At 40.8% G+C, this 24,978-nt stretch overlaps 1 protein-coding gene across 3 annotated transcripts in view; it reads right to left on the bottom strand.

Annotated features, from left to right (window-relative positions):
• LOC119015462 (inactive dipeptidyl peptidase 10-like) overlaps positions 1-24,978 on the bottom strand; it is a 50,170-nt gene that overhangs the window by 20,877 nt on the left and 4,315 nt on the right. The window contains exons 1-3 of one of the 3 annotated variants that reach the window (XM_037091446.1): positions 11,845-11,992; positions 7,827-7,941; positions 7,638-7,733 (exon numbers count right to left, since the gene is read on the bottom strand). In XM_037091446.1, the coding sequence (XP_036947341.1) occupies positions 7,638-7,733; positions 7,827-7,941; positions 11,845-11,901 (268 nt within the window). In that variant the 5' untranslated portion in view covers positions 11,902-11,992. Of the gene's footprint in view, positions 1-1,370; positions 1,472-7,637; positions 7,734-7,826; positions 7,942-11,844; positions 11,993-24,978 lie in introns of those variants that run through there. The other 2 variants (XM_037091444.1, XM_037091447.1) reach the window with 2 other exon arrangements.

The following is a 24,978-nucleotide window of genomic DNA, read 5'->3' as shown; positions in this document are numbered from 1 at the left end:
TTAGGAAGTGAAAGAAAAGGTCAAGTGAACGTACCGTTTGTGTAAATGAGGAGTTTTTGATTAAAGCTGCAGCAGGTGAATCTAATCGTGCTTGCTGCTGGTTGAGTTTCAGGGAACACAATGAGGTAAAACTGAGGTTATAGGGATTTTTTAAAATAAAGAAACAAATACTGACTGATGGCTGGACTAACGCTGTGTTCATGACATTTAGAACTTACCGTATTTACCAGCTTCTGACCGTAAAACCTTGAAATTAGAAATGAATTTGTTTGACCGTTTAAGTTTGTATTATCCTTTATGACAACATCCTGTGTCGACTCATTGTTCCGTCACTTATCTGCAATCAGGGAGCCAATCAGCTCTAATTAATCCTGGTTTTAATATCCACACCTCACCGTGGCCTCTGCAGGAGTTAAAAGACAGACGGGGATCTTCTTTGCCACGACATTAAACGTGGAAATTAAAAGTGACATCAATCAGCAGGAGAGGTCAGGCGGATGATAATGAATGTAATTCCTGTGGGGGCTTCTTCCTCTTCTTCTTCTTTTTATCTTGCAAATAATAATAAATAAAGGAGAGGTAGTGCTGCACCTTCTGCAGAAGAAGAAAGAGCAGAGACACCCCCACTCCCTTCACACCGGAGATTCAGTCAGCTCCTTCATTAGCCGTCTCTCTGTCCACCGGGAGTATTTGTAATTCACAGAAACACACATATTCACACTGATGCTGTCCTGGATTTTTCTCTTATCTGGCACAGGTCAGAGCTGAAGCGTCCACACCTGCTGTCACATTAATTCACCTGTGAGAGCTGAAATCTCACAGCAGGTCGGGAGGTTATGTCAACAGCATCTCAACTCACATTTTTGTTGTTGTGCGTTTTCACAGGTTTTTTTTTGGTTTTTTTTGTCAACGGTCTTGTCATTGTATTGACTGTTTTCTCCCTCAAACCCCCACCAAACCGCTGTGTATTTTCACTTAATTTTACGCACCTTTACATATTATTCTAAATGTATGTTCAAAAATTAACATAACACAGATTTATTGTAAATAAGACCGCATTCTGCTCTATTCTGCTCCATCTAGCCCAAAAAAGATGTTTTAAAATGGCGGTTTACAGGCCGCCATTTTGGTCCACGTGAACCAAGCGAACAAACAACTAAACAAAAGATATTCTGAAGTCAACAGTAATTCATATTCTAATGCTAACAAAGAGAAACAAAGATAGATAGAAGATATAGTACTCGGAAGATGATATACAGCATATGGATTCTGACAGCCAAAATCTAAGAATTAAATAACAATCTTATATAATATCAAAAATAACTTGCTGCATCTCACAGAGGAAGACACATTGTTAGTTTATACTGCACCTCCTTCACTCCCAACCTCTTGCTTTAAATCCCTGAATCCGATCAAACTGTTCCCAGTTCTGAACGTCGTCATCAAGCTGGACCCACAGCAGCTGTGCCTCCGCTCGCTCCCCTCTCACAAACTCCTGAAAACTCATTTACACTGAATTTGCGTCTGATTGCTGGGGAGGAAATCACAGTGCTGTGTGACAAACAGGCAGCTCTCAGCCTGAATATGCATTGACAAGGAAGTGTTCACATTGTTAGAGTGAACGAAAAAAAAAAAGGAAAATTAAAAAAGAAAATGTGAATCAAATAGCAGCGATTTAAGTTTGGATGTCCGCATACTTTTGGCTATGACGTGTCTGGATTTGTGGGTTATATATGAATGAAGAGAGGATCGTTGTTTCTGTCTCCATCGCCATAAATAATGTATTCATCATGTTGTTTTATTCATACGGGTCACTGCTGAAGATGTAGCCTTTTGTTTATGAACCTCATTAGCAATCATGTATGACAAGCCGAGCAGCGAGAGGCACTCATCTGTAACACACTCTGATTACACACACACACACACTTTCTTCTGTCTTATGTAAGTACCTGGATGCTTTCTTCACCCTTGACTTCATCTGACATAAACAAGTATTCTATATTACAAATACACAGTATGTACAACATTGACTCTAAAAATACACAGCAGACATGTCACAATAAACACAAGCATAGAGAAGATTATATTATAAAAATCAGTGTGGCAACCTAAAGCTGACTATGAGATCTGTAACTGCGATAACTGCAAACTGTGATTTCCAAAATATGATGAAGAGCTTTCATGTCAACTGTGAAGAAATCTTTTCTGAGCTTTGTGGAGCAAATGTGGAGCAATCGTCACTATACTTATCCAGACTTTAACGTCTGTACAAGACACATATGACTCCTATTGTTTGGAGACAAACTGACCTGGAAGAATCATATTTCTTCCCCAGCAGTTTTCTGTCCTATTGGTCCAATAAACTGTCAGTAATATCCTGCCAAGACAGTGACCACAGGACTCTGACAAAGCGCCAGAGAGAGCACCAGGCAATTCTACATAGAGGCCAAACTGTGTAATTACAACTGCGATAATTTTGTCCCCTCTGAACCGCATGAGACACTAATAAAAAAGTCTCTGTTAGGGATAAACTATGAGATTACGAATGAACTTTTCTCAGAACCTGATGTTCTCGTCTCACTTTGGCTCCATGAGACATGAATGATACCCCAAGGTTTTCCTTTGACAAATGTTGTCCTAAATCCTCAGAAAAGAACGACTATCACACTTTATACTTCCAATACTCGGGCTCTAATCTCACTACTTCAACATGAAGTGAGCTTGATGACATTATTTATTTGTATTCATCATCGTTCTATTTGTGCTGAGTGTCGTTCTGGGGGAAACGTGCTTGGTGCGGTCACAAAACAGATTTGGTCACTGATGTGTTTGATTGTTTGGCTCTGGGTTTCCTGATGGGTTTGAGAACACCGTCGTAATCATATTCAGTTTTGTTACTGAGACCGCTGAACTCTGGAGCTGCAGGTACACATCTTAATCTTTTATATCGTTTCGTTTCTCTGAGGTGTTTGGACGAGAGTTTGACATCTTGCTTTGCTTCAGTCTGGTACTCTCTGAAGAACCATTATAAAGGATTTGATGTAAGTTCCTCTCATGCTCTTAAATTACGGTGAGCAGATATTGAACCTCAAAGAGAAAGAGGAAATGAGCTGGAAGTTGTCAAGGAAGCAATTTCCATTATGTCTGAATTACACCCACAGCACCTCCAAGAGGCCCAGCAGTAAATCCAGACCCAGACCAGGCTCGTCTACATGGGCTCTCGGCTCTCATCATAACTGGTCCACATTAGATTTACACCACACAACATGTCAGCCGGTAATTTCCCAGCGTCGTCATCAATCTCAAGAAAACAGCTAATGGGCCAGCTGACCCAGAGCACGCGTGAGCTCACTCTCTCACAAGTCATTCAGCCTGTCAGGTTGTTTCTAAAGAATATACAGTTTCATAGCATTATTGATTCTGATTGATCTTGTGTCTCAAAACCTCCTGATTTTAGGGTAACTGAGCTCTAGAGTTTGAGGAAACAGAACAAAATGTTAAGAATTAAGTTAATTCGCTTTCATGTCTATAGCTTAAGTATAAAGCCACACTGTTAGCCAGTTAGCTTAGGGTAAAGAATAAGAACAGTAAGCCTGGTAAACCCTCTGTCTGAAGCCTTTGTGCACCCTTAAAGCTCACAATCTAAAAAGTTTTTTTAAGGGGGAAGACATTAGAATATATTTTTAGGACACAATTTTCTCAAAAATCCTCTGAAACATCCTGATATTTTTTAAGGGACATATATCTCATGAGATTGGTGAGAATAAACCAAAACACTGAGCTGAAATACGCATTAAACCCCCGTAAAACTGCTGGTAGCTGATGTGTTCATCACTACAAGCAACCCCTTAAACACACAAATAGTCCAGAGATCAATCAATAATATAAGAATATTGATTATAGCTTCTTTAAAATGCCGCACACTGTTTACTTTTTCTCATACTTTTCATCTCCCGACTGTCGAGAGCGAAGAAACAGATTCCATCAGATCAAATTTGACCCCGCTATGAGGAAGCTCAGCACACAAGCACACTTAAATGTGTGTGTGTGTGTGTGTGTGTGTGTGTGTGTGTGTGTGTGTGTGTGTGTGTGTGTGTGTCTGTGTGTGTGTGTGTGTGTATGGCCATCCCAACGAGGGTCCATAATGAGAAGCCACAGGCCACAGGACTAGTCATTAGTATTATCTCCCTGTGGAAGCGAAGGACTCAGCAGGCAGTGAATCTCGGTTTCATATCCATCTCTCACTGTCGCCTTCCACCTCTGTCCTTGTGTCTCTCCGTCTGTCACTCCCAGCAAGTCTCCAGAAAGGTGTCATGGATATATTTAGTCATCTACCTTGCCGAGTTTACCATTAAAGCTATAATTTAGCCGTCATGTTGTCAACAAAACCCACTGTGATTTTTTTTTGTTTTTCCTGCTCAGCTCCTCCGGCTACAGCAGCTATTTTCTTTTCTCTTCCCCCCCTTAATCTTTTTTTTCTTCTTCCGCGAGCTCAGATTGCAAACACAATCTGTCACACTGTCAAGAAGCCAGTTAAACAACACAGACGTTCGAGAATTCGCCACGTTTTGTGCTGAATACGAGCGATAACATGTGGAGGCATGTCGCTCTCTGCACACTGTGGGACACAATAAAAGCCACAGATCAAGGCTGTGCTGCGACACCTCCGGCCGAGGGCTTCTTATGTAACACGGGAAGAAAACGCAATGAGGAGGTGTTGGAGATGTGGCCCGGGGACAGAGTGGGGAGGAGAAAGGTCAGCAAACTCAAGTGGCAAAGTGTGATGGAGGAAACATTTGATCTGAGGGAAACAACATCCGGAGAGCTGTGAATACATTTATACTGTGAGGCGGCTGGATTCGAGAGGCTAGAATCCGTCTTGGAAAGGCTTGTGTCAAAACCACAGAGGTTCAGAGAAGCTTTATCTGAAATTCCTCCTCCTCATTTTTTCCAAACAGGTTCACTATTTCAGTTTAAAAGCATTTGAGGGGAATTGTTTTTATTTTTCGTCATTGCACGCCTACAAAAAAAAGGTGTGCTGGAGTCTCGTATCTGTAAAATTTGCTTATTTTCTCACTTTGTTGCTACCAACCCAAAATGTGGCTGTTTGACATCCTGGGAATGAGACTAAGCAAATCTTTGTGGTGCATTCAAGGACAGGTGGAATAAATTCTACAGATTCTACCTTTAAGTCTTTGAATTATATTAATATGGCGTGAGCTTCAGTTAGCCTTATACTCTAAATACATGTCAGGGCCTGGACTTTATTATTTTTACTTGAGAAAAGAAGTTGAATCAATACCTCAAGTTTTTTCTTTCACACAGGAAACTTCTACATGAGTAAAGAATGTGTGGACTTTTGACACCTCTGCAAATGAAATACAGGGAATAAAAAAGTTTCCCGTCTCCGTGGGTGAAAATTGCACAGTGGCAGAATTATGATCTTTCCAAAAACACATCTGCTATCGCAAATGAGTTGCTCACAAACATAATTTCTAGGAGAAGGAGTTGCTTAACAAACTTACTGAGAGAGAGAGAGAGAGAGATGTTTTTTTTTCTTCTGCTAGAGGTACAGATACAGATGGTGTTTGGTAGAAGAGTGATTAAACCGAGGGAAGTACAGCCACAAAACGTGTTTGATACGCTCATTAAACACGGGAAAGTTTTCAGAAGAACCATTAATGGAAATGTACAAATAAACAAGAAGAAACAAGAGAAGGAGGGGAGTTTATGCTACATTAACTCCAGGTCAAGGTACATTAATACGCAGGTTTATCTAATTTCTGTTATTTCAAAGCGGTAACTCAAAACAGGATCATAAACAACATATTCCCCTCCAGCTTCAAGTGACATGTAGAGTTGATGAGAAGATTTTATCGGCTGCTGTGTCTTATTGTTGTTGTTTGTTTGTCAGAGGGTGGGAGGATATCTGACCCCGACTCACTGCAGGCCGTCGTGCTCTCGATTCAGCGTGACACTGTGAGGCCATCTGTGTTCTGACACGCAGGTCAGCAGGAGTCACTTCAATTAGTTGATCTGTTTATGCACAGAGCACTGTTTGTTCAAGCAGAGAGGTAAATAACAGAGAGAGGCCTGGAAAATAAACAGATCAGGAGATGAGGAGCTAAAACTAGATCCCAGCTGGCTGAGGTACAACAAAAACAAGTCAACTTATTTTTAAAATTGAATTTAATTCTTATTTCTGTATCATTTTTAGTTTATTTTGGCTTAATTCATAAGTATGTTACATTTTATTTAATTTTTGGTTTTATTTATTATTTCATTTAAATGGTTGATTTAATTTAATTAAACATTTTATATTTTTACTAATTTTAGTTTCTTTTAATCTTTTCAAGATCATAATGTTGGCTATACTTCCTTCAGGAACTACATCTGAAATATCAAATTAATAAATAAAATGTACTGAGTTTGGACAGTAAATGTATGCTCTATATTTCAAAATGTAATCTTTAATTAATATAATGTATAGTTGGATTTCTAAAATAAGCTTTATTTGATATTTTATTGAATTTTTTATTTTTTTATCTTAGTTGTTTTTAATTCTGATAACTGATTTCTGATAACATTTTACATTTTTGACTTAACTGAACCAATAATATATAAAATGTTCATATGCAGAGTTTTCTGTGGCTTGTCAAAGGTTTTTAGGTTGGTGAGGATCTTCTGGGGGAACTTGGACTCATTCCTTCTGTTTTTCCACAAACTTGCCGATGACCCTGAATGCATCTCGGACTCCTGAAAAGTCTCTCGGGTGAATACATTTATGTAACAGGTTTTTTACCTGCCTGAACAACGTCTTCCATACAAGATTATCTGAATTGAATTCCCTGTAACTTTGCAGAGAGCAGCTCACTTTAGAGACGATGATCTTGGTGAATAAATGGTTTTAATATATATGAAAGTGAAGCCATCCACCGCTCTTCACTGACAAATGTTTGGAGACTGTAATGAAACCTCAGGTGGAGAGATTCTCATTTTCTACTAATGCACTTCCCACAGTGCTCTGAACTTTTCACCCAACGCTCTACGAGCTTGATCATGTCTTTCCTCCACTGATTTCCCTTCAGTTCTCAGGTGTGATGACTTCATGTGGACAAAATGGGCTTTTTATTAAATTAACCAGATCTGATTATGATAAAGCATATATGTTGGTGACTTTTAACTTTGCTTTTTCAAAACTGAACCTCGATAAGCGAAGGAGTTCAAAGTGAGAAGTGAGCGTGAAGATGTTAAACCCCCACTGTTGTCACACCAGCTGTCGCACCTGAAACCGTTTTGAATTTCTGTAAGAGCCAGACGCGACCAGCTGTGCCATTCAAACTGTGACAAGAGAGCACATATATTTTTATTTCCAGAAGGTAAAAAATACAAAAGCCTGTTTTATCAGCCTTCAGAAACTCACACACACGTCGACTCAAAGTCACATTGTTTTGTTCTCCCGTTACATCACGTCACGCTCTCCTCTCAATGTCACCTCCTTAGCTACATCACCTCCATATCTCCCTCAGTGCAGACATGTGAGGCAGCTGAGGAGTTTTAGTTGCCCTACTCAGTTTGGTATGACCGATGCAAGCTGAACTTGAAGACTCTGAGAGCAGGGAACATGCAGTACTCACCACTGATCCACGTGGCCTCGGGGTCGTGAACGCCGAACTCCGGTTTGTACAGATCCGCCACGGTCAGCTTCGACTTGCTGCTGCCAGGGAGCTCCACTGGGAAAACACAGTAAACTCCAGTCAAATCCGGTCTGCACTTACAGCTGATAAAAGCAGTATAAAAGCATAATGCATCAACGCCTGACATACCGGGTGTGAGGACAACCACAGACATGGTGATGAGCGAGCAGACCACCACGATCACCAGCAGAGAGATGGCGATGCCCTTCCAGTTCCTCTGTGGGGGGCTGACATCCACAAACTCCTGCAAACACACAAAAATAAACAAGTTATCATTATTGCATCTACCAAAACAACCAATGGGAAAGTTTCTATGTATCCAGAGTCATTTATTCCCTTGGTTTTATGTTCCAAGGGTCCTAGGTCCTAGGTTATCATGGTCTGAAGTTCATAATGTACTACATTCCCAGGGACCCGGCTTCTTAATGTCTATGTTTTCAGGGTCCTGTGTTCCTAAGCTCCTATGTTCCAAGATTCCTATGTACCCAGGCTCCTAAGATCCTAATGTATTACATTCCCAGGGCTCCAAGTTCCTGGGTCCTATGTTCCAAGATTCCTACTTTCCAGAAGTCCAGAATTCCCATGGTCTTAAGCTCCCAAGGTCCTGTGTCCCCAAAGCACCTGTGTACTCACTGTCCTTTGTTCCCAGGTCCTCCCCAGTTCAATAGTCTGTTAATACAAATTAACCCTCCTATCGTGTCCCTGTCACAACCCTAACATAGGCCCTTGGGAACATAGGATGCTGTAAACATAGAAACGACACACCCCACAAACAGTTCAAAAACACTCATCTGTGTTTGCAGAACATTTCATTTCAAAACCTTCATTTTTGAGCAAATAACTGCAAAACAAATTCAATTCCCATTACTCTCAGCTGTACGTGGTGTTAAGTGCTAAAATTTTAAGAAAAAACAAAGTTCATACTCATTCATATTCTGCTGAATATGTAAAAGGGACAACTAGGAGGAAATATAACATTTGCAAAACCATCATCTCAAATTACCAATTACCACACAAAGACTTACTGCATGACCCTGGGGAGACATTTGCCTGTGCATTTTCAGGGTAAATACTCAAAGGTTGACTCCTGTAAGTATCTAATCATATTCTTCAGCTATTTTTTTAGTTTCAAGAGTACATTTCATCTTTGTCGACAGATTACTGTAATCCTGTATTACTCCTCTCCAAGTCTACAGCAAGAACAGCCTGTGCATCATATCCAGATTGGTGATTTATTTTAATACCAGTGTCTCCTCTCCCGTCCTTGCTTCAGTTCAGCTTCACAACGTGTGAACGGTTTATCAAAATAACACATTAAACAATACAAAGGCAACAAAAATAATAGAAAGAAAACAGCTATTACTTCCTTTTGTCTCTACAAACAGAATGGCCGATATTTCATGTTTTGTATGGGACAAAGATTTAAAACAAAGAATAAAAGACATTTGTTATCCGACTATAAGATTAATTGATTTTTGCTCTTCTTGTAACAGGACAGTGAAAGGAGATGGACTCCCCATGCAGCTTACATTCATCCTGTCTAGACAGAGTGGTGATTATCCAGCAAAAAAAGAGCCATTAGAGTGAAGCTTTTTGTGCCAAAAAAAGAGTGAAAAGAAAAAGAAAGAAAACACTTGTTCTTGACATGTAAAATGTTATCTGTTATTTGATTTTACATTTTCGGCCTTTCAGATGATGCTCTCATCTGTGCCAAAGGGCAGAGACGCAGCAGTTTGCTAAAAGACTCCTGGACATTCAGAACTTTTTTTATGTGATACAGAGAAAGCTACCGGGTTACATCATCGCTCCGGACTGATCTTTTCACTCGCACTCCAGGCTACGATGATGAAAGTTGCCTGCAGCCAGGACGTTAAAACAAGAGAGAGAAAAGAGGGCGAAATGATGCAAGAGGGATTTTTTTTTTTGGTTCAGCACGAAAACTGGCGCGGACTCATGCTCGAAAGTTTCCAGCAGTGCCACTGCAGGGAACTGTAATAGGTAGCTCTCATATGGTGTTAAATTCGCCATTCTTCAAAGGTTCAGAGAAAGACACAGAGATGCATCAAGAAGACAGTGTGAAGCCTCTTTCACACATCAAACTTATCAGACTGGGTGCTGACTTTTCCAGCAGCAACTTGTTTGTTCCCCTGTAAGACTTTTATCTGGAGAGTTAAGCAAGATTCACATGTTGCTTTCCAGGTACATAATGGAGAAAAGTGTAGCAGAAAAGATGCAAAGCTCTTGATCTTAAGCAGCCCACTTTCCAGATGAGTATCATCACCTTTCTCCACCTTCACCTCATCCCCCGGTTGGTCTAGTGTAGTAAACTGTAATACAATACTGAAAATACAAAATGACAAATTAATTCCCTGCATAAAGTACAGACGTTATATTAGCTAAGTGTAGCACTCTCAAACAGCCTAACTTCCTTTGACTTCCAGTGTTATACCGTAGATTGACTGAACTACACTTGTACTGTGTGTGGTGCTGAGTCGAGTGTAACTCAAGTACTATAATCATGAGGATAAGAGTCACTAATGTGTCAACAACAAACTGCATCACGTGTCCCTGTCTGTACTGTCAGCGAGCTGGAAACTGCATTCTTCGCACACCACTGGGCCATCGACCACTCACCGAGTATTAGTTCGACATCTCTGAGCTAATTCTCTGCATACTACTGTGTGTGTGTGTGTGTGTGTGTGTGTGTGTGTGTGTGTGTGTGTGTGTGTGTGTGTGTGTGTGTGTGTGTGTTTGTGGCAGACACAGTCCACTGCAACAGTCTGGTGATCAGATTCACCCCAGTGGAAACGAAAGCAAGCGGGGAAATCAAGAGCGTTTGTCGATGTTGTGAGTGTGTGTGTGTGTGTGTGTGTGTGTGTGTGTGTGTGTGTGTGTGTGTGTGCGTGTTTGAGAGAGAGAGAGAGAGAGAGAGCGAGAGAGTGTGACAGAGAGAGAGAGACAGAGAGAGGTTTAAAGGGATGAAGACAGAAACAGATCAACAAACTGAATGTGGAGAATACGATAATGTAGATTTTCCAGAAATATATCACACATTGCATCTAAAATCATGCACTTGTACTTGTAGTACTGCTATTTAGTACTATTATTTATCCAACAGCTATAGCAGAGTACTTTACCTTTCTTCACTACACTGGAACACATATCTCTACCGTCTTCTCCTTACATTTTCAAAATTAGTGGAATTAATCGATTATTCACGATGCTTCACCGATGACTCAACAATCAACTATCTTCGTGGTGCGTTCAGGAACAGCTGTGCGCGATATGATGTGAGCTTCAGTTAGCTTTGTGCAGAAATGGCCAATAGAACTGTAACTCTGAGTACATTTCAGAGCCAGTACTTTATTACTTTTACTTAAGTAAAGATAATGAATCACAATTTTGCAGTTTAACCAGAGGTTTTTGTTTTGTTTGTTGGTTTTTTTTTACAGGAATATCTGTATTTCTACTTGAATAAAATATTACTTTAGGGACAGTGAAAGTCACCCTTATGAGCAGCACTTTAGTAAAAGTCATCAAATATCCAATATTAAAAGTAAGTAAGTATCAAAAGTACAAGTAAAAGTAAATCATACATTTAGCAGGAAATGGAAACACTCATAAATAAGTAAAGTACAAGTACCTGAAACCTGTACACGAGTAACTGAGTACATCCATAGATGTACTTAGTTACATTCCATCACAGGAATATATCTTATAATCAGTTGTCCTTTCACTTTTGGTACTTACAGAGTATTCTTTGATGGTAACACTTGTCCATCAACATATTAACATTACTTGTAACAGAGTATTTTTCGACCTACTTTTACTTTATTACAAGATGTGAGTACTTCTTCTTCCACCTCTGACAGGCACGAGCCTTAAGTGAAAATAAAAACCTGCTAATAATAAGAGAAAATCTTTGTATTTGCCGGAATATTCCCGAGTTACGACCCCTCACATATCTGTAGTTTATATCAGAGTATTTCAGTAATCTAGTTTCGGAGTATTCTCTCCACAGCAGCAGCACGTCAGAAGCGTTTCTGGTCACCGTCCATCACGAAGCCTAAAGCCGTTAACATCTGTCTCCTCGAAGATGACAGAGAAAAATAAAAAAAATGTCTGTCTTTGTCGTTTTTTAACGTACCTCATCCTGCTGCGACTCCTTCGGCTTCTTCTTGGTCGGGTCTTTGGACGCCGTCATGGTTCCTCCTGCTCAGCCGCCGTCCAGCAGCTCCTCTCCCGGGTTAATAACATCCAGAGCTGCCGGCGCGTCCATTTAGCAGCGCGGGCGACAAGATGGCGGAATCAAGAGCGGGAAGACTTCCCGGGTTGGTTTCAAAATAAAAGCCGACCCACAAGCTACATTTTAGAGTGTTTATTTCTTGCACTCTTGTTTTTAAAATTGCTTCTGAAAACATAATCTTAATGATAAATATATGTTTTAATATCCTTAGCGTAAAAATAATTCTACCTTTTCCCATCTTCAATAAAGTTTTCTCGTTTGCCTTCATCACTAAGCATACTGTAACTTTATTAGCCTGAGAAATGTGTTCTACAAATGAAGTTTATTATCTAATTTTATTAGGCCCATTTTTTCCCTCGTTTCTAACCAGGAGTCAATTTAGGATTGACTTTTTTCAAAACTCAACTAAGCACAGATTCAATCATGTCATTGTTTTGGGGTGCAGTACTCTGCTCTGAATCCCTTTGTTAAATACAATATCCTTTCACCAATTAGATTTCAGATAAGAAGAGATTATTGTGCAAGTACATTACTGAATATATCAGGGACATAGTGTATGGATATATTATTAAGACAGGATTTACGTTTTATGTCCTTACTCCTATTATTTCCTTTTCATTGGGGCATTTTTGTCTCAAAAATAGAAGTGTACTGGAAGTACATAAACAGAAAAACAAATGTCTTCCTGTAATCAAATCATGATTGTTTGATTCTGTGTAAAGAGGATGCAGGCTCGTACTAAGTTTCAGTTCTGTCGCAGTTAGACTCAAGCTGCAGTCTCAGATAAGACTTTATTTATCCCAAGGGGAATTGTGCAGCAGTGCAAAGTAGGAAAGAGTGCAATTACCAAATATGACATGAATAAGGTGTAAATCCAAAATATACACAGTGCCAAAAATGTAAACTGATTCAGGGTAAGCATTAGAAGAATATGAACAGGTTAGTGGCTTAGATATTTGGCATGTTTAGGGTTTTGGTACCAGCTCTATTCTTCCTACAGTGTTTGTCATATGCTTTTATTTTCTTAATCGACACCAACATCCGGTGTAACTAGGTTGAGTGACTGTAGCTCTGTCCATGGTGCTGAAAGTCCAACCTGTCTGTGTCTGTTGCACTATAAAATATTAGACTGATGTAAATACTGTGATTTTAAGGTTGTGGAAATACTAAACTGCACTGTAAACACAAAATAATCACCTTCAGGATTATAATCAAGATGACGGTGATCTTATAAAGAACATAAAACACCAGTAAGAAACAGCGGAAGGAGAACTCAGGTATTAGATATTATTAGCATCAAACATGTAAAAGGGTTAATTCTGCAGAATGGCACATTGCAGAATCATAAATATTCTAATTACTGATTTATTAATGTGCACATCACATTAATGTTGCAGCTGCTTAAAGGTGGGAGTCATCTTTAAATAACTTTTCATACTGCGGCAGTTTGTGAAAATCCCTCAGGGTTAATAAAGTCTTAGCCTAAAGGATAAGACTAATACATCATAATTTAAGTGCACCTGAGTAAATGTATGCAAACTTAAAGAGGAGAATGGGGGGAAGCATCTAAGAGAGCTATTCTGCGGATACATTAAGTGTGACGTATTACGAAAGAAAGACTTATAAAGTGTCAAATCTTTGCTCAGAGTGTCTGGGCCAGTATATCAAATGGCCAGTTTTAAACAGGAGAGAGGACAGAATGGATCTACAGAGATGTTTTTCTAGATAGAGAAGAAATTTCCCCAAAATGTGCACTCTTAAATGCAGCACACTGCAAATGAAACATTACAAGATGTGACACCGAAACTGTCAAATAAATTACTTTCCATCCCTGGGCCAGTGTATCAGAGTCTAGTAAGGGAGGAGGAGGCTCATCTTTCAGGAGGGTTTCTGGCTGCTTTAAGAGAAGCTGGCATACCACCAAAAAAAAAAAAAAAAAAAAACCCAGTGTATTAAATTGTCTAATCAGGAGTCCGCTATTAATCAAGTTATTTAAAACTTGAAAACAGTTATGATGTTAGCCATTAATTAAACTAGAAATCATGTCTGTGGTTTAATTAATCCTGACAGTGATGCTGCACAGGCCTTGGTTGGATTTAATATCATCCCATCATATTCTCTGCAGAACTCGTTCCTTATAACAAATTGTATTATTGCTTTCTGTTCCCTGTGAATCAGTGTTTGTACAGCTGTGTGTAATATCCCCACAGGGACTTACAGTGTCTCGCACTTTGTGGTATTTTTACCTCTGATGATGTCAGATTACTCCACTACTCCTACAGTATCACTTCAGAGACTGAGAGCTCCTCTGTGATGTCTCGTATTAGAATATCCCTCAGAAAATAAATTATGGGATTATAGCTCAGCATGTCATCGGAGAAATGAGCCGGGCCGAGGCTTCCTCTGAAATCCCTTCAGAGGGGAATGAAGCGAGACAATCGAGCAGATCAGTAACCAGCTGGCCTTTCCTGCCGCCGAGCGACTGATGCGAACTGATAGGTGTCACAGAGAAAGCCCCGGAGACACAAACCCCACCGAACTACACGCACACACGTCCCCCTCCAAAAATAATGAAGATAACAGGAGGTGGGGAAATGAAGATGGAGCAAGAAGAAAAAACAAGCCCGAGGATATAAATCTCCTTTGACATGTTTCTGGGCACCAAATGCTTCCACAAGGACAGAAAAATGGCACCGAAGAAGAACGCTGACAGGTCGCTAGGCCCCCGCTCCCCTTAGTTAATGTTGTTACGTCCGTCAAAAGACCTGTGCAGTCTTCAATACCACTGTAACGATGACATAGCAGTTGACGCTAACATTACCGCTCAAAATTCGTGTTCGTTTAATGAGCAAATAAAGCGTTCATCATCTTTGACTGCGTTTGAGCACCACGCATCAATGATGTAAACACAGAGTCCTGATCTCCGTCTGCTTGGAAAATAGTTCCACCTTTAGAGCAAAATCATCTGAATCTACAAGGTGACTAGCAAGACTTGGAGGACTCGAGTTAGTGCACATACTCCTTCCTTAAAAATTGTGCCAATTAGACATCAAAACCAGATAAACTTGCATACGTTAGCCTGCTGTGTCGAGTACATGACAGTTCTGGCACCTCATGCGTATCTAAATAGAGCATCGAGATCTTCAGAGTTCAGCGTCAAGGGTTAGCAGTAACACAAGTTTAGCGTGCTTGATGGAGAACTAAGTGAGTGGCGTTAGTGCTCGACTGGAGACGGACGGGGAGGAAAAGCTTGAGGTCATCAGGCAGCGAACGAGCAGAGGAAATGGCAGCAGAGGGGAGAGTGATAACGAGTAAATGGATGGATGGTCGGTCGGACAGGGAGAGAGACGGGTGGAAGCAGAAAAGAGGAGGCAGCAACAGAAGAAAGGAGGGAAAGATCCTCAAAGCTTGGGTTGGACTCTCTTCCCCTCAACCATTAAATATTTAACAGGCAGAATCAGAGACCACATGGAAATGATCTCCCTCTCTCTCTCTCTCGCTCTCTCTCTTTCTCTCTGACCTCTGCTGGTGTTTGAGAAGTTCACTGACGTCCCCAAGGCGGAGATCTCCACCACCGTCTTCAGACCAGAAAGTTGCTTTTGTGCCTTGTGCTTGCACATGCATTACTCTGCACCGGCCTCCACACTCCCATTTGATTTATCTGTGCAGAAAATAACACATTACCACCACTTTATCATCGTGTTTATGTTTGGTACTGTTCGAGTTTCTTTTTGTGCGTCGTTCCTCATGAAATATTGATGAAAGTAGTTTTGAGCCTCTTGGCCTTCCTAAAGACCGGAGCACAACAGCCTGAGTTGTTTCCTCGGCTGTGTCTGTACAGACATCTGGACGTAACCCTTTAAACCACTGGGATCAACGCTCAAAGCTCATCATCTTCTGGCGTAAAAAACAGGTTGTTATTTCTGCGAAAGCTTCAACCAGCAGCCGGCGAGACAGAAATCGGTCAATATTTCTCCTCGGGTCCTTCCGGTTCTCACTTCTGCCGTCTAATCAGGGACTGATTTACACCAGAGACGCCAGGTGAATGTAATTAACCTGCTTCCAGGAAGGAAACCTGCAGGGCTCCGAGTGTGGAACCACTGAGGTTTGGTTGAAAAGTGTTTCTTAGATAAGGAAGGCTCCTAAGTGGGTTAATTGACCCAGACGGATCTGAGGCGAAGTCCTGATAAGAGCGGGTTAAAGTCTGGGAATGATGAGGAACAGTGCCTCGCTGCTCCCCTGCTGCTGCTCATATGACAGACACATCACCACCTTAATTACATAGTTTGATGTAACTTAAGTTGGATGTGATTGTCTTTCGCCACAAGTAGACTTTTTTCAGACTCCAGATTTCAGGTAAATGCTGAATTTGAGTCGACAGAATGGGAAAAACTGGAAAACCAACTGTTAGGCACTTGGGAGTGGCTGCCAGTAGTTCCTCAAAGGCCACTGATTGGTCCAACCACTATGTAGCTCAAAGCCTTGCAAGAGGGATTTGCGAGATCACTCCGAGTGGCCACACAAGGTAACAGAAAAATAGAAGGCAGAAGAAAATGTTTTTGATTGTGAGCAACTTTTAATTGTGAGTGACGTAGATTAGTCAGAAAAGTTATTTATTCGCAATCACATCGTCTCTGTAGCGACTATTTTGTTTCTATATAATAGTAATTTGCAGCCATCCTAGCATCTTGAATTACAATATTGGACTGGAGAAAATTTCACCTCTGGTGTGAGCAATACATCAAAACACTCTAACAAAATCATGACTAAGAGGAAAATTATTACTTTTCCAATGTGTGTTTCAGATTATTTTAAATGAATAGGATCCTCTGGTCACAGACAGCCACCCAAAATGTACAAGCTATTACATATCATCTTTATTCTCTCGTCAATATTCCCGGTCTGTCCTCAAAGGCCACCGTCTAATTTATAATAATGAAAGAAAACGTCTTGAAAGCTGCTTCCTTGAACATGAATTTAGATGTCCGTGTGTTTTGCAGCAGGATGGGCCTTAAACGCCGAGCCGAGCGAACGCTTTAAACCTCCCCAAGGCCTAAATGTCCATTTATAGAAATGCAAAATTTCAACCAGCACAGGCACAAAGACAATAAGCTGTGTGTGGGAGTGCGATGCTGCTGGTAGATGAAAGCGTGTACCTGCAAAACATATTAGTCACCATCTCCATGATGAGACATGTGGATATTTTAATCTACACCCTGTTTCAAAAAAAAGGTTTCCCCAACAAATGTCAGCGTGAGCTTTGTAGATGAAGATTAGTTAAACGAAAAAAGTAGTTTTTTGCTTGATAAACAACGGCTATGAAACTCTTTCATGACTCAGAGTTACACAACGTACAGTTTGATGAATCACAGCCATGAAAGTGCAACTGGTGATATCATGAAAACACACAACTACATTATTTATAGCTGCATTTGTGAGGGTGTTCCTTGCGTTTGCCCTGAAATGGAAGATGCTTTCGTTTTTGTTGATTCTGGCGCCCCCTGTGGACTAAAGCAGTATGAGCACCACAAACTCCTATTGTAAAGATCTGTATCTGACTTACTTGTGCATTTGTTTTGGAAGATAGAGAAAGTAAGATGCAACATATTTTTAATTTTACTTTTTCTTTAAAGCAGCTACAAAGAGCCTTTATTTGTTGTTATTTCTGGCGCCCCCCTGTGGACAAAAGCAGCATGAGCAGGGTCAGAATTCAACTTTGCTCAAGTGCCTGTGTCATTTCATGTTATATGTTTGGGTTCCTGTTCAGTTGTTTCCTGTTTCATTTTGCAGGTTTTATCCTCATGTGGCATGTTTTGTTGCATACTTCTTATCTTTATCTTTTTCCTGCCTTTCTCCTGTTGTTTGCTCCTAGTTTTCCTTAGTTGCCTTTCGGATTGTATCTGTTTTTCTTGGATGATCAAATTCTGACATCTTCAAAAAAAACTTTGACTTATCGTCTCAGCTGTACTTCTAAAAACTGTTGGATGATTACATTTGTAACAGACACCATCTTGTAATCTCTTCCTCTTTTTCAGTCAAATTCATAATTATTATATTTTTATCATTTCAGCTTTTTCATATAGAAACATACAACAAGCAAATGGACAGATAGACAATCTGTAATATGTCTTGATCACAAGAGTCAGTGGGGATGTGGGAACTGATCCATTACCTTGATCTAGAAAACAAGTGGGTCAGAGTTTACTGACTGACCTATTAGCTGCCTGAGGCTGTGGTTGGGCCTCACTCAACCCAGCATCCTGGGAAAGATGATTTATTTCAAAGAACAAACTGCAGGGTTGTAATTTCTGCCACTGGGGTTTCACAGTGTGACGTCTTGACCTGGAGGGAGTCCTGACTCATATTAGTTTCAGAGTGTGGCTGCGGTTGTCACTAAAATGACTGGAGTCGAGGGTCCGATACAGGCAGACATGGGTCTCCAGTGAGTGTTAGCTACAGACTGGGTCAGACTCGTTTTACCCAGCTGGAGAAAGAGTGTGGAAAAAGAGAAAACAGTCTTCATTCAGAGTAATAAATAACACCTCGTGAAACATTAGAATCTTATAATATTGTGTCGTGAATGTACCAGTAATAAACCACTTAAAGGTTTCCCAACTAGCCCTTAAAATTAAGGGTCGAGTTCCCATAGTGGACACTTATTAAGGCAGTGCATCCTGAACAAACGACCCAGTCACTTTGTCAATCATTCACTTTGTTTGACACTCTTTTAAACTAGAAAATTTGGGCTCATGTTCAATTTCATCAGTATTTCGTGACCAAAATCACGATTTTTGATGATCCTGGACATACTCTCTGTGTCCACCATGACCACCCGTGGGCAGGAAACTTCAGGGGCATCATCCTGGAACAAGACCTCAGGATATTTGCACCTCTTCAGCTGGGATAGCAACATCATGCGCATTGCAGTATTGCTTATGAATTACGGTAAGGTGGAGCTCAACATTTGTAGTGTACAACGTTGGCACAGTTGGCAGAAATGTACCGGACTCTGAAGGGAATGAGGAAGATAAACATCAACCAAAGCTCTTTATTTTGTGATGCTGGAATCAGCAAGGAAACCACTCAAAGATTGTGATTTGGGTTAAAATAACTATGTAACTTGACTTTTGGTTTTACACGGAGCATGAACATCAGTCTCCTGGGGAAAAGTCCTGTCCTCGTTGGACCACACCAGCAACCCCGTCCAACTCACTGTCTGAACTTTTCAGTTCTTTAGACAACTTCACGACTACTAAGAAGAAACTAGAGGATAAACATGGTGCTCACACAGTCGACTTACATGGTTTCGACACAATCTCTCTGACCTGTCATCATTAGATATTAAGGGTTTTCTTTTCCTTGTCATTAGCAAAGAACTGCATCACCTCCCCAACAAAACGCCTCTTCAGCTCAAAACAAAAGCCGGCTGAGACGAGTGTTTACCGTTTTCTCCACTGGCTAAACAATGTGCCCTGCAGCCCATTCATCACTCACAATAACGGGCTGAGTCCTGACACACTTCCAGTCCCAGAGGACGCGTTTCTGTTTCTCAGAGCCTCGACTCTCCCAGGAGGCAGCGCTCACACCTGGGACCGCACGATAAAACACACATGCCACTCTTCCCCATTGAATCTCCGGCTGTGAACGAAACTTGTCATAACACTCAACAGCACCTTCCGTAAGAACCTCAGCGCTACGGTTTCTATAAATAAGAGCGTACTGACGCCTCACCTCCAGGAACCTGAGCTCTGGGTCCATCATGTTGATGTCTCAAGAATCAAACTCAGACAGCAACTCCCTCCTGCAAGTCCGGTCGTTTCTCAAAAGTGGGCGATATTGTCCAAAAACAATAAAAAATGCATTAGGAGTAAAAAAAACAAACTACAATAAGCAAGTAGAAGATAGTCTCCCTCTCCTGCTCTTTCCACCAGCGTGTCTGTCTGTCTGGCTTTTCTCTTCAGAGTAAACAGACGTCTGGTTCACACACACACGCACACACACTCACAAAAAAACCTCTGTTCTGGTTTTACTTCTTAAAAAAATGGTGTCATTCACAAGCAAAATCAGTCAACCCAGTTTCACTTGGCATCATTAGACTGATAATCTATTAATTCGGCGTCGGGGGAGAATTCGGCTGCTGGTGACTCTGAGGTCCGCTGAGCTGGATTGACTTAGTTTCTGTGTTGAAAGGACGACCGGACGAAAGTGGATTTAAAAAGAAAAATGTCAAGAAATCCCCCAAAAAAATCCATCCTCACAGGCCTCAACTTTCACACCAAAACACAGTGATTCATCAATAAAGGGCTTGAACTGTATGGATCTACTTCTAATTCACACGTCTTCCAAACCGGATATTTGGATCTAGGATTTATATGCCCGTCCTGGAGCCTACAACGGCCAGTGAATGGTCATCGCAACGTCATTGCATCGTTGCCAAATAGATGACAATGAAACGGGTCATAATTACGCCATTGATTTTCTGAACAAGTGGTTTTCAAACCGGGGTCAGTAAAATGTATTAAACTTTTATCACAGTTTCTGGAGGTTGAAACAACAAGAGAAGAAACAAGGCTGCCGTAGGTCAACGTTAAATCTGGAAGTCAGTCTTTGAATTGTGATGAGCAATACACAACACTAAGATATTTTCACAAAGCTTCCTCAGATTTTCTCCCTTAATATGTTTATTTTAATTTAAGCCTCCTGTACCTCACTTGTTTCACTATTGTAAGCGTATATGTGCAGGAAGATGCTTAATAAAGTATCCAAGCTTTCTTTCAAGGCACAACAACAGGGTGAATTCTTCCTTTAAGAGACATCCAGTGCTCGCCCGCTGTTCAAAGACACGAAATGTGCCTGTAAGACGATTAAAAGCCACAAATTTTTGACATCTTAAAATCAAGGCATCAGCAAGCAGCAGGAAGTGCTGACAGACAGCCGGAAAAAAACTCCCAGAAGGGTTTCAGTCCAGAGGGAGGGATTCAAAACTGCGACATCAACTCTGCCACACAGCAGGGGTTCAAAGTCAAGTCAACCTGCTCAGACAGATTATAAAAATTAAAGCAAGACGTGCTGCTGTGCTGCAGGAGACACAGTGAACTTGTGTTTGCCTGCCGCTGACTTCCAAGCTACTCACAGAGGGAGACACTGTCTGAATTAAAGCCCATAGACTTATTAAGTCACCGTAAAGACCCATTAATTTACACACTTTGTGGAGAAGCTGTGAGCAAAGATAACTTTTAGTAATTAATTTGCCTTGACGTTAGCCGTGGTTCTTTTAACATCTGGGTGAAATCTGGAAAACAAACTCATCTTGTGTTTCTAATATGTGCAACTATTTTAAAACAAAGAGTCGTGGGCTTGCTAAATATTACTGTAAAAACAAGTTCAGACCAGCCATGTGGTTTCCAGTCTTCTTGCTAATGTTACGCTAAATTAGCCAGAGCCTGCTGGCTGTAGCCATAAATCTACCAGACCTACAGTTGGTATAAATCTACTCATACTCTTGGTGAGAAAGGTGTAATTTTGCTCGAGTGAGAGGGATTTAAAACAAGACTTTAATAAAGACTTTTTCACAGTAATAGCTCTCCACAGTTTCCAATTCTCCTTCGCCTCTCCCATATTACCACCTGGAGAGAAGCTATGGATCACAGAGTTCAGTGATTAAGAGGAAAGCTTTTATTAGTCAGAGGCCTGACAGCGCTGCTCAGCTTTTCTTTTCTTTTTGTCTTCATCTCGGTGCTTTTTATTCAGCCCCGTACTGGATCAACCGGCCACCAGATGCAATTTACATTTACTGGCAAAAACATTCATCACAAACATAGTGAAGACTTTAAACAAAAACCTTAGAACAGAGTAATTCAGTGTGATCTTTGTTCAAATACATTAATTTGTGTTGGTAAATCTGGATTAAATGGCCTGTGGCGAAGCGGGCCTACAACTGGGAAACATGTGTAAAACTTCCAAAATAACGATTATTTAAGTCGACACCCAACAGTGAAGTGAGCAGGAACATTACTGAACAGTATGAGGCGCACCAGCGGGAAGTGAACGCATCGCATAATGTTTATTTTGTGGTAATAAAGGCGGGCGGCATGTGGTACAAACTGAGGCCACCTGCTGTTTTCAGTGATGAGTGCTAACAATGCTAATGACGGTTATTAGCTGTATGCTAATAGTTGCTCATTGCTGCAAGACAGAATATAGATTCAGTGTCTCTGTACCGAGAATAAAAATGAATTTCCTATTGGTATATTATTGTAATTTGTATTAAGAGTACAACCAATTTTTGTGGTTTTATCCTCTATTTTTATCCGTTATTCCACTTTTTTTTTTTTTAAATAAAGCGATTTATTTTATTCCTTACTGTTATCTTTGTCATTCTTGCTTCTGTGTGCTAACATTACCGACTACACTTCCACCTGATGAACTACTGCAGCTAGTGAGCTAACCGCTAACTCACCAGCTAGTGCTCGAACATCCTGGTTCACCTTCACCCGAGATGGAAGCCCAAAACTACTACACAACAATTCTTTATCTATTTAAGACACAACAGTAGACCCGATTGCTATCCCATCCTTGAATTATCCATCAGGTGCACAAGTCTCCAGACCTGCATTTTGATCATGTTCTACGAGCTGAATCAGGTGAAATACAGAAGTTTCTCTCATTTTGCCTCCGGGCTGCTGCTGCTGCCTTCGTAGCAGTGACCTTGGTTTTTGGGCAATTATATTTCAGAGCCGTCTAACCTGAGAGCATTCCTCATGAGCCACAGTGTGACTCACTGACCCAAAAATAAAACACATCAAACTAAACACCAGCGTGTGCAGCAAGAACAAGTGCACTTCAGACAAATCACGGAAAACAGCTGAAGCATTGCAGAGACTTTAATTAAGAGGGGGATGAAGGAGGGAGGTCTGATAATTAAAGCTTTATTTGTGTTTTTGTTTTAATTTATGGAGCTGCAGGAACCTAAGCTCACAACAGTCTCATGTGCATTATTTACATGCGGCTGAGGTCTGAATGTCACACTTAATATGAGGCTATAAGGGGAGTAAAAACATGTTATTAAATGTTCTGCCTCTTAACTGACTGAAACATTTCTAATTCACATGACCAGGAGAAATCCATCCACAGGCTCTTGTGTGAGACCGCCCTCTAGTGACAGAAAGAGGACTTGCATGCATTTATATTCTTCTGTGTGCTCTGATGTTGAATACACAGTTACCAGAAGCCTTCAGGAGCCCAAAAGCAGCAGGTTTTGGTAACTGAACTACTTGAAATGTGTTTTCTTTTGCACCACTGACTCACAATGTAAACTCAAACTACACAGGCTTCAGTACGTTTTCTTTATTTCTTTATTCATCTTCATGTGATGCGAATATTCCTTTCTTTCTTAAGCTACATACGCTCTTTAAAATCCCTTCTTCCACAATTCCACACTGTTTCACTTTGTTTGTATGTGGCGGACCCTGCCACCTTTCCAGAGTTTGTAGTATCACCTCATCGATGTTGTAAATATTGATGTTCTGAGTATATAATTTCTTCTCCAGAACGACATAGTGCCCCTTTAGGTGGAGTTTAAGTGCAGGATATCTCACACTGTAGTGTTGCTGCCTCCACTTAAGTGAATAACACTCTTATCGCCATGTGTATCAGGATCTTGGCAGCGGGATTTTCTCAGCTCACACTCCGAGCGCCTGGCGTTCACACAATAACAGTGTAGGCTGGACAACAGCTCGGGATTTTTTTTTATAAAAAACAACAAGTCTTGTTCTCTCCGTGCCCCTTCCGTACCTCATTAAAGCTTTAAAATACATAATTCATAGGAGCGTCGAGGCCTCTCCGCTTTATGGAGTGAGTGGGAGGGGTTCAATTAGCTGCAGAGGCTAACGTGCTAATCACAGGTCGACGAGCATCTTCAGCGCACTGAAGTCAGCCGATGATGATGATGATGATGATGATGATGATGATGGTGATGGTGATGGTGATGATGGTGATGGTGATGATGGTGATGGTGATGGTGATGGTGATGGCTGAGACAGGATTAGAAATCTTCCTCCGCTCGCCAATGAGGCTTCTTTACTCCGCGTCCGTTGCCGCGCTGGCAGATGGCCGTGACGACGCTCAGGGTTAATGTTAATATTCAGCGATTCTGACTGTGACTGAACCGAAGCGGTCTGTCAAACTGTTCTGTTATGGAGGCAATCTGTTCGGTTTCACAGGTTTCAGGGTTGGAGTTCAGCCCGGCGGTGGCGGCGAGTGAAACATGCCGACTGACAGACGAGCTGCTGTTTTTAATGGACGGCTCGGTGTCACACATTTGCATTGAGCATGAAAGGCAAAGTATGAAACTTTGAGATGTTTACTTTCTGTTAGAGAGTAGATTGATAGCACATCTATAAGAAGTGTGTTAGCTTAGCTTCGCATAAAGACAAAATCTGCCTCCACGCCTTTAAAATCTCATTAACTGATATTTTATGTCTTGTTTGCTTCATAAATACAAAAACTGAAGTTCAAATGTTGTTACACAGGCTAATCCCAGCTGCTTCATATTTACTCTACTTTACGCTTCTTCTTTTACAACTTTAGCTGCAACGACTGGAGAATTAGTGCCACCAGCTGTTTATCTCGCTCACAACACGAGTACATTTTCAGGAAATTCTGTCAAAATATGCTGCCCGTCATCACAAAAACTCCCTCTTTACTTCGAAACTGGCTCATTCTTCTTCTTGTAACCCCTCAAAATGATCTTGTGAGTCACTCATTGTTGGAATCCATTAGTAAATAGGTCCCTTTTCGGTTAGCTTTGTCTGTTTAACCAAGCCCTCAAACCAAACTTAGTGTAATTTTTAAACCATTCTGGTAAACGATCAAATGCCTGACACAAAATCTCTTCTTCTCTTGCTTGCAATAAAATTCTCAAGGGTAAAATAAACGTTTAGTATTTAAAGAAAATCCACACACTGATTTCATGTGATGCTGCAGCAGGTGGTGAATGAAAGGCTTTTATACTTTTGCACATATACAGTCCACAAT

This window comes from Acanthopagrus latus, chromosome 24 (genome assembly GCF_904848185.1).
Source record: "Acanthopagrus latus isolate v.2019 chromosome 24, fAcaLat1.1, whole genome shotgun sequence".
NCBI lineage: Eukaryota > Metazoa > Chordata > Actinopteri > Spariformes > Sparidae > Acanthopagrus > Acanthopagrus latus.
This window is presented reverse-complemented; position numbering and strand designations above follow the sequence as displayed.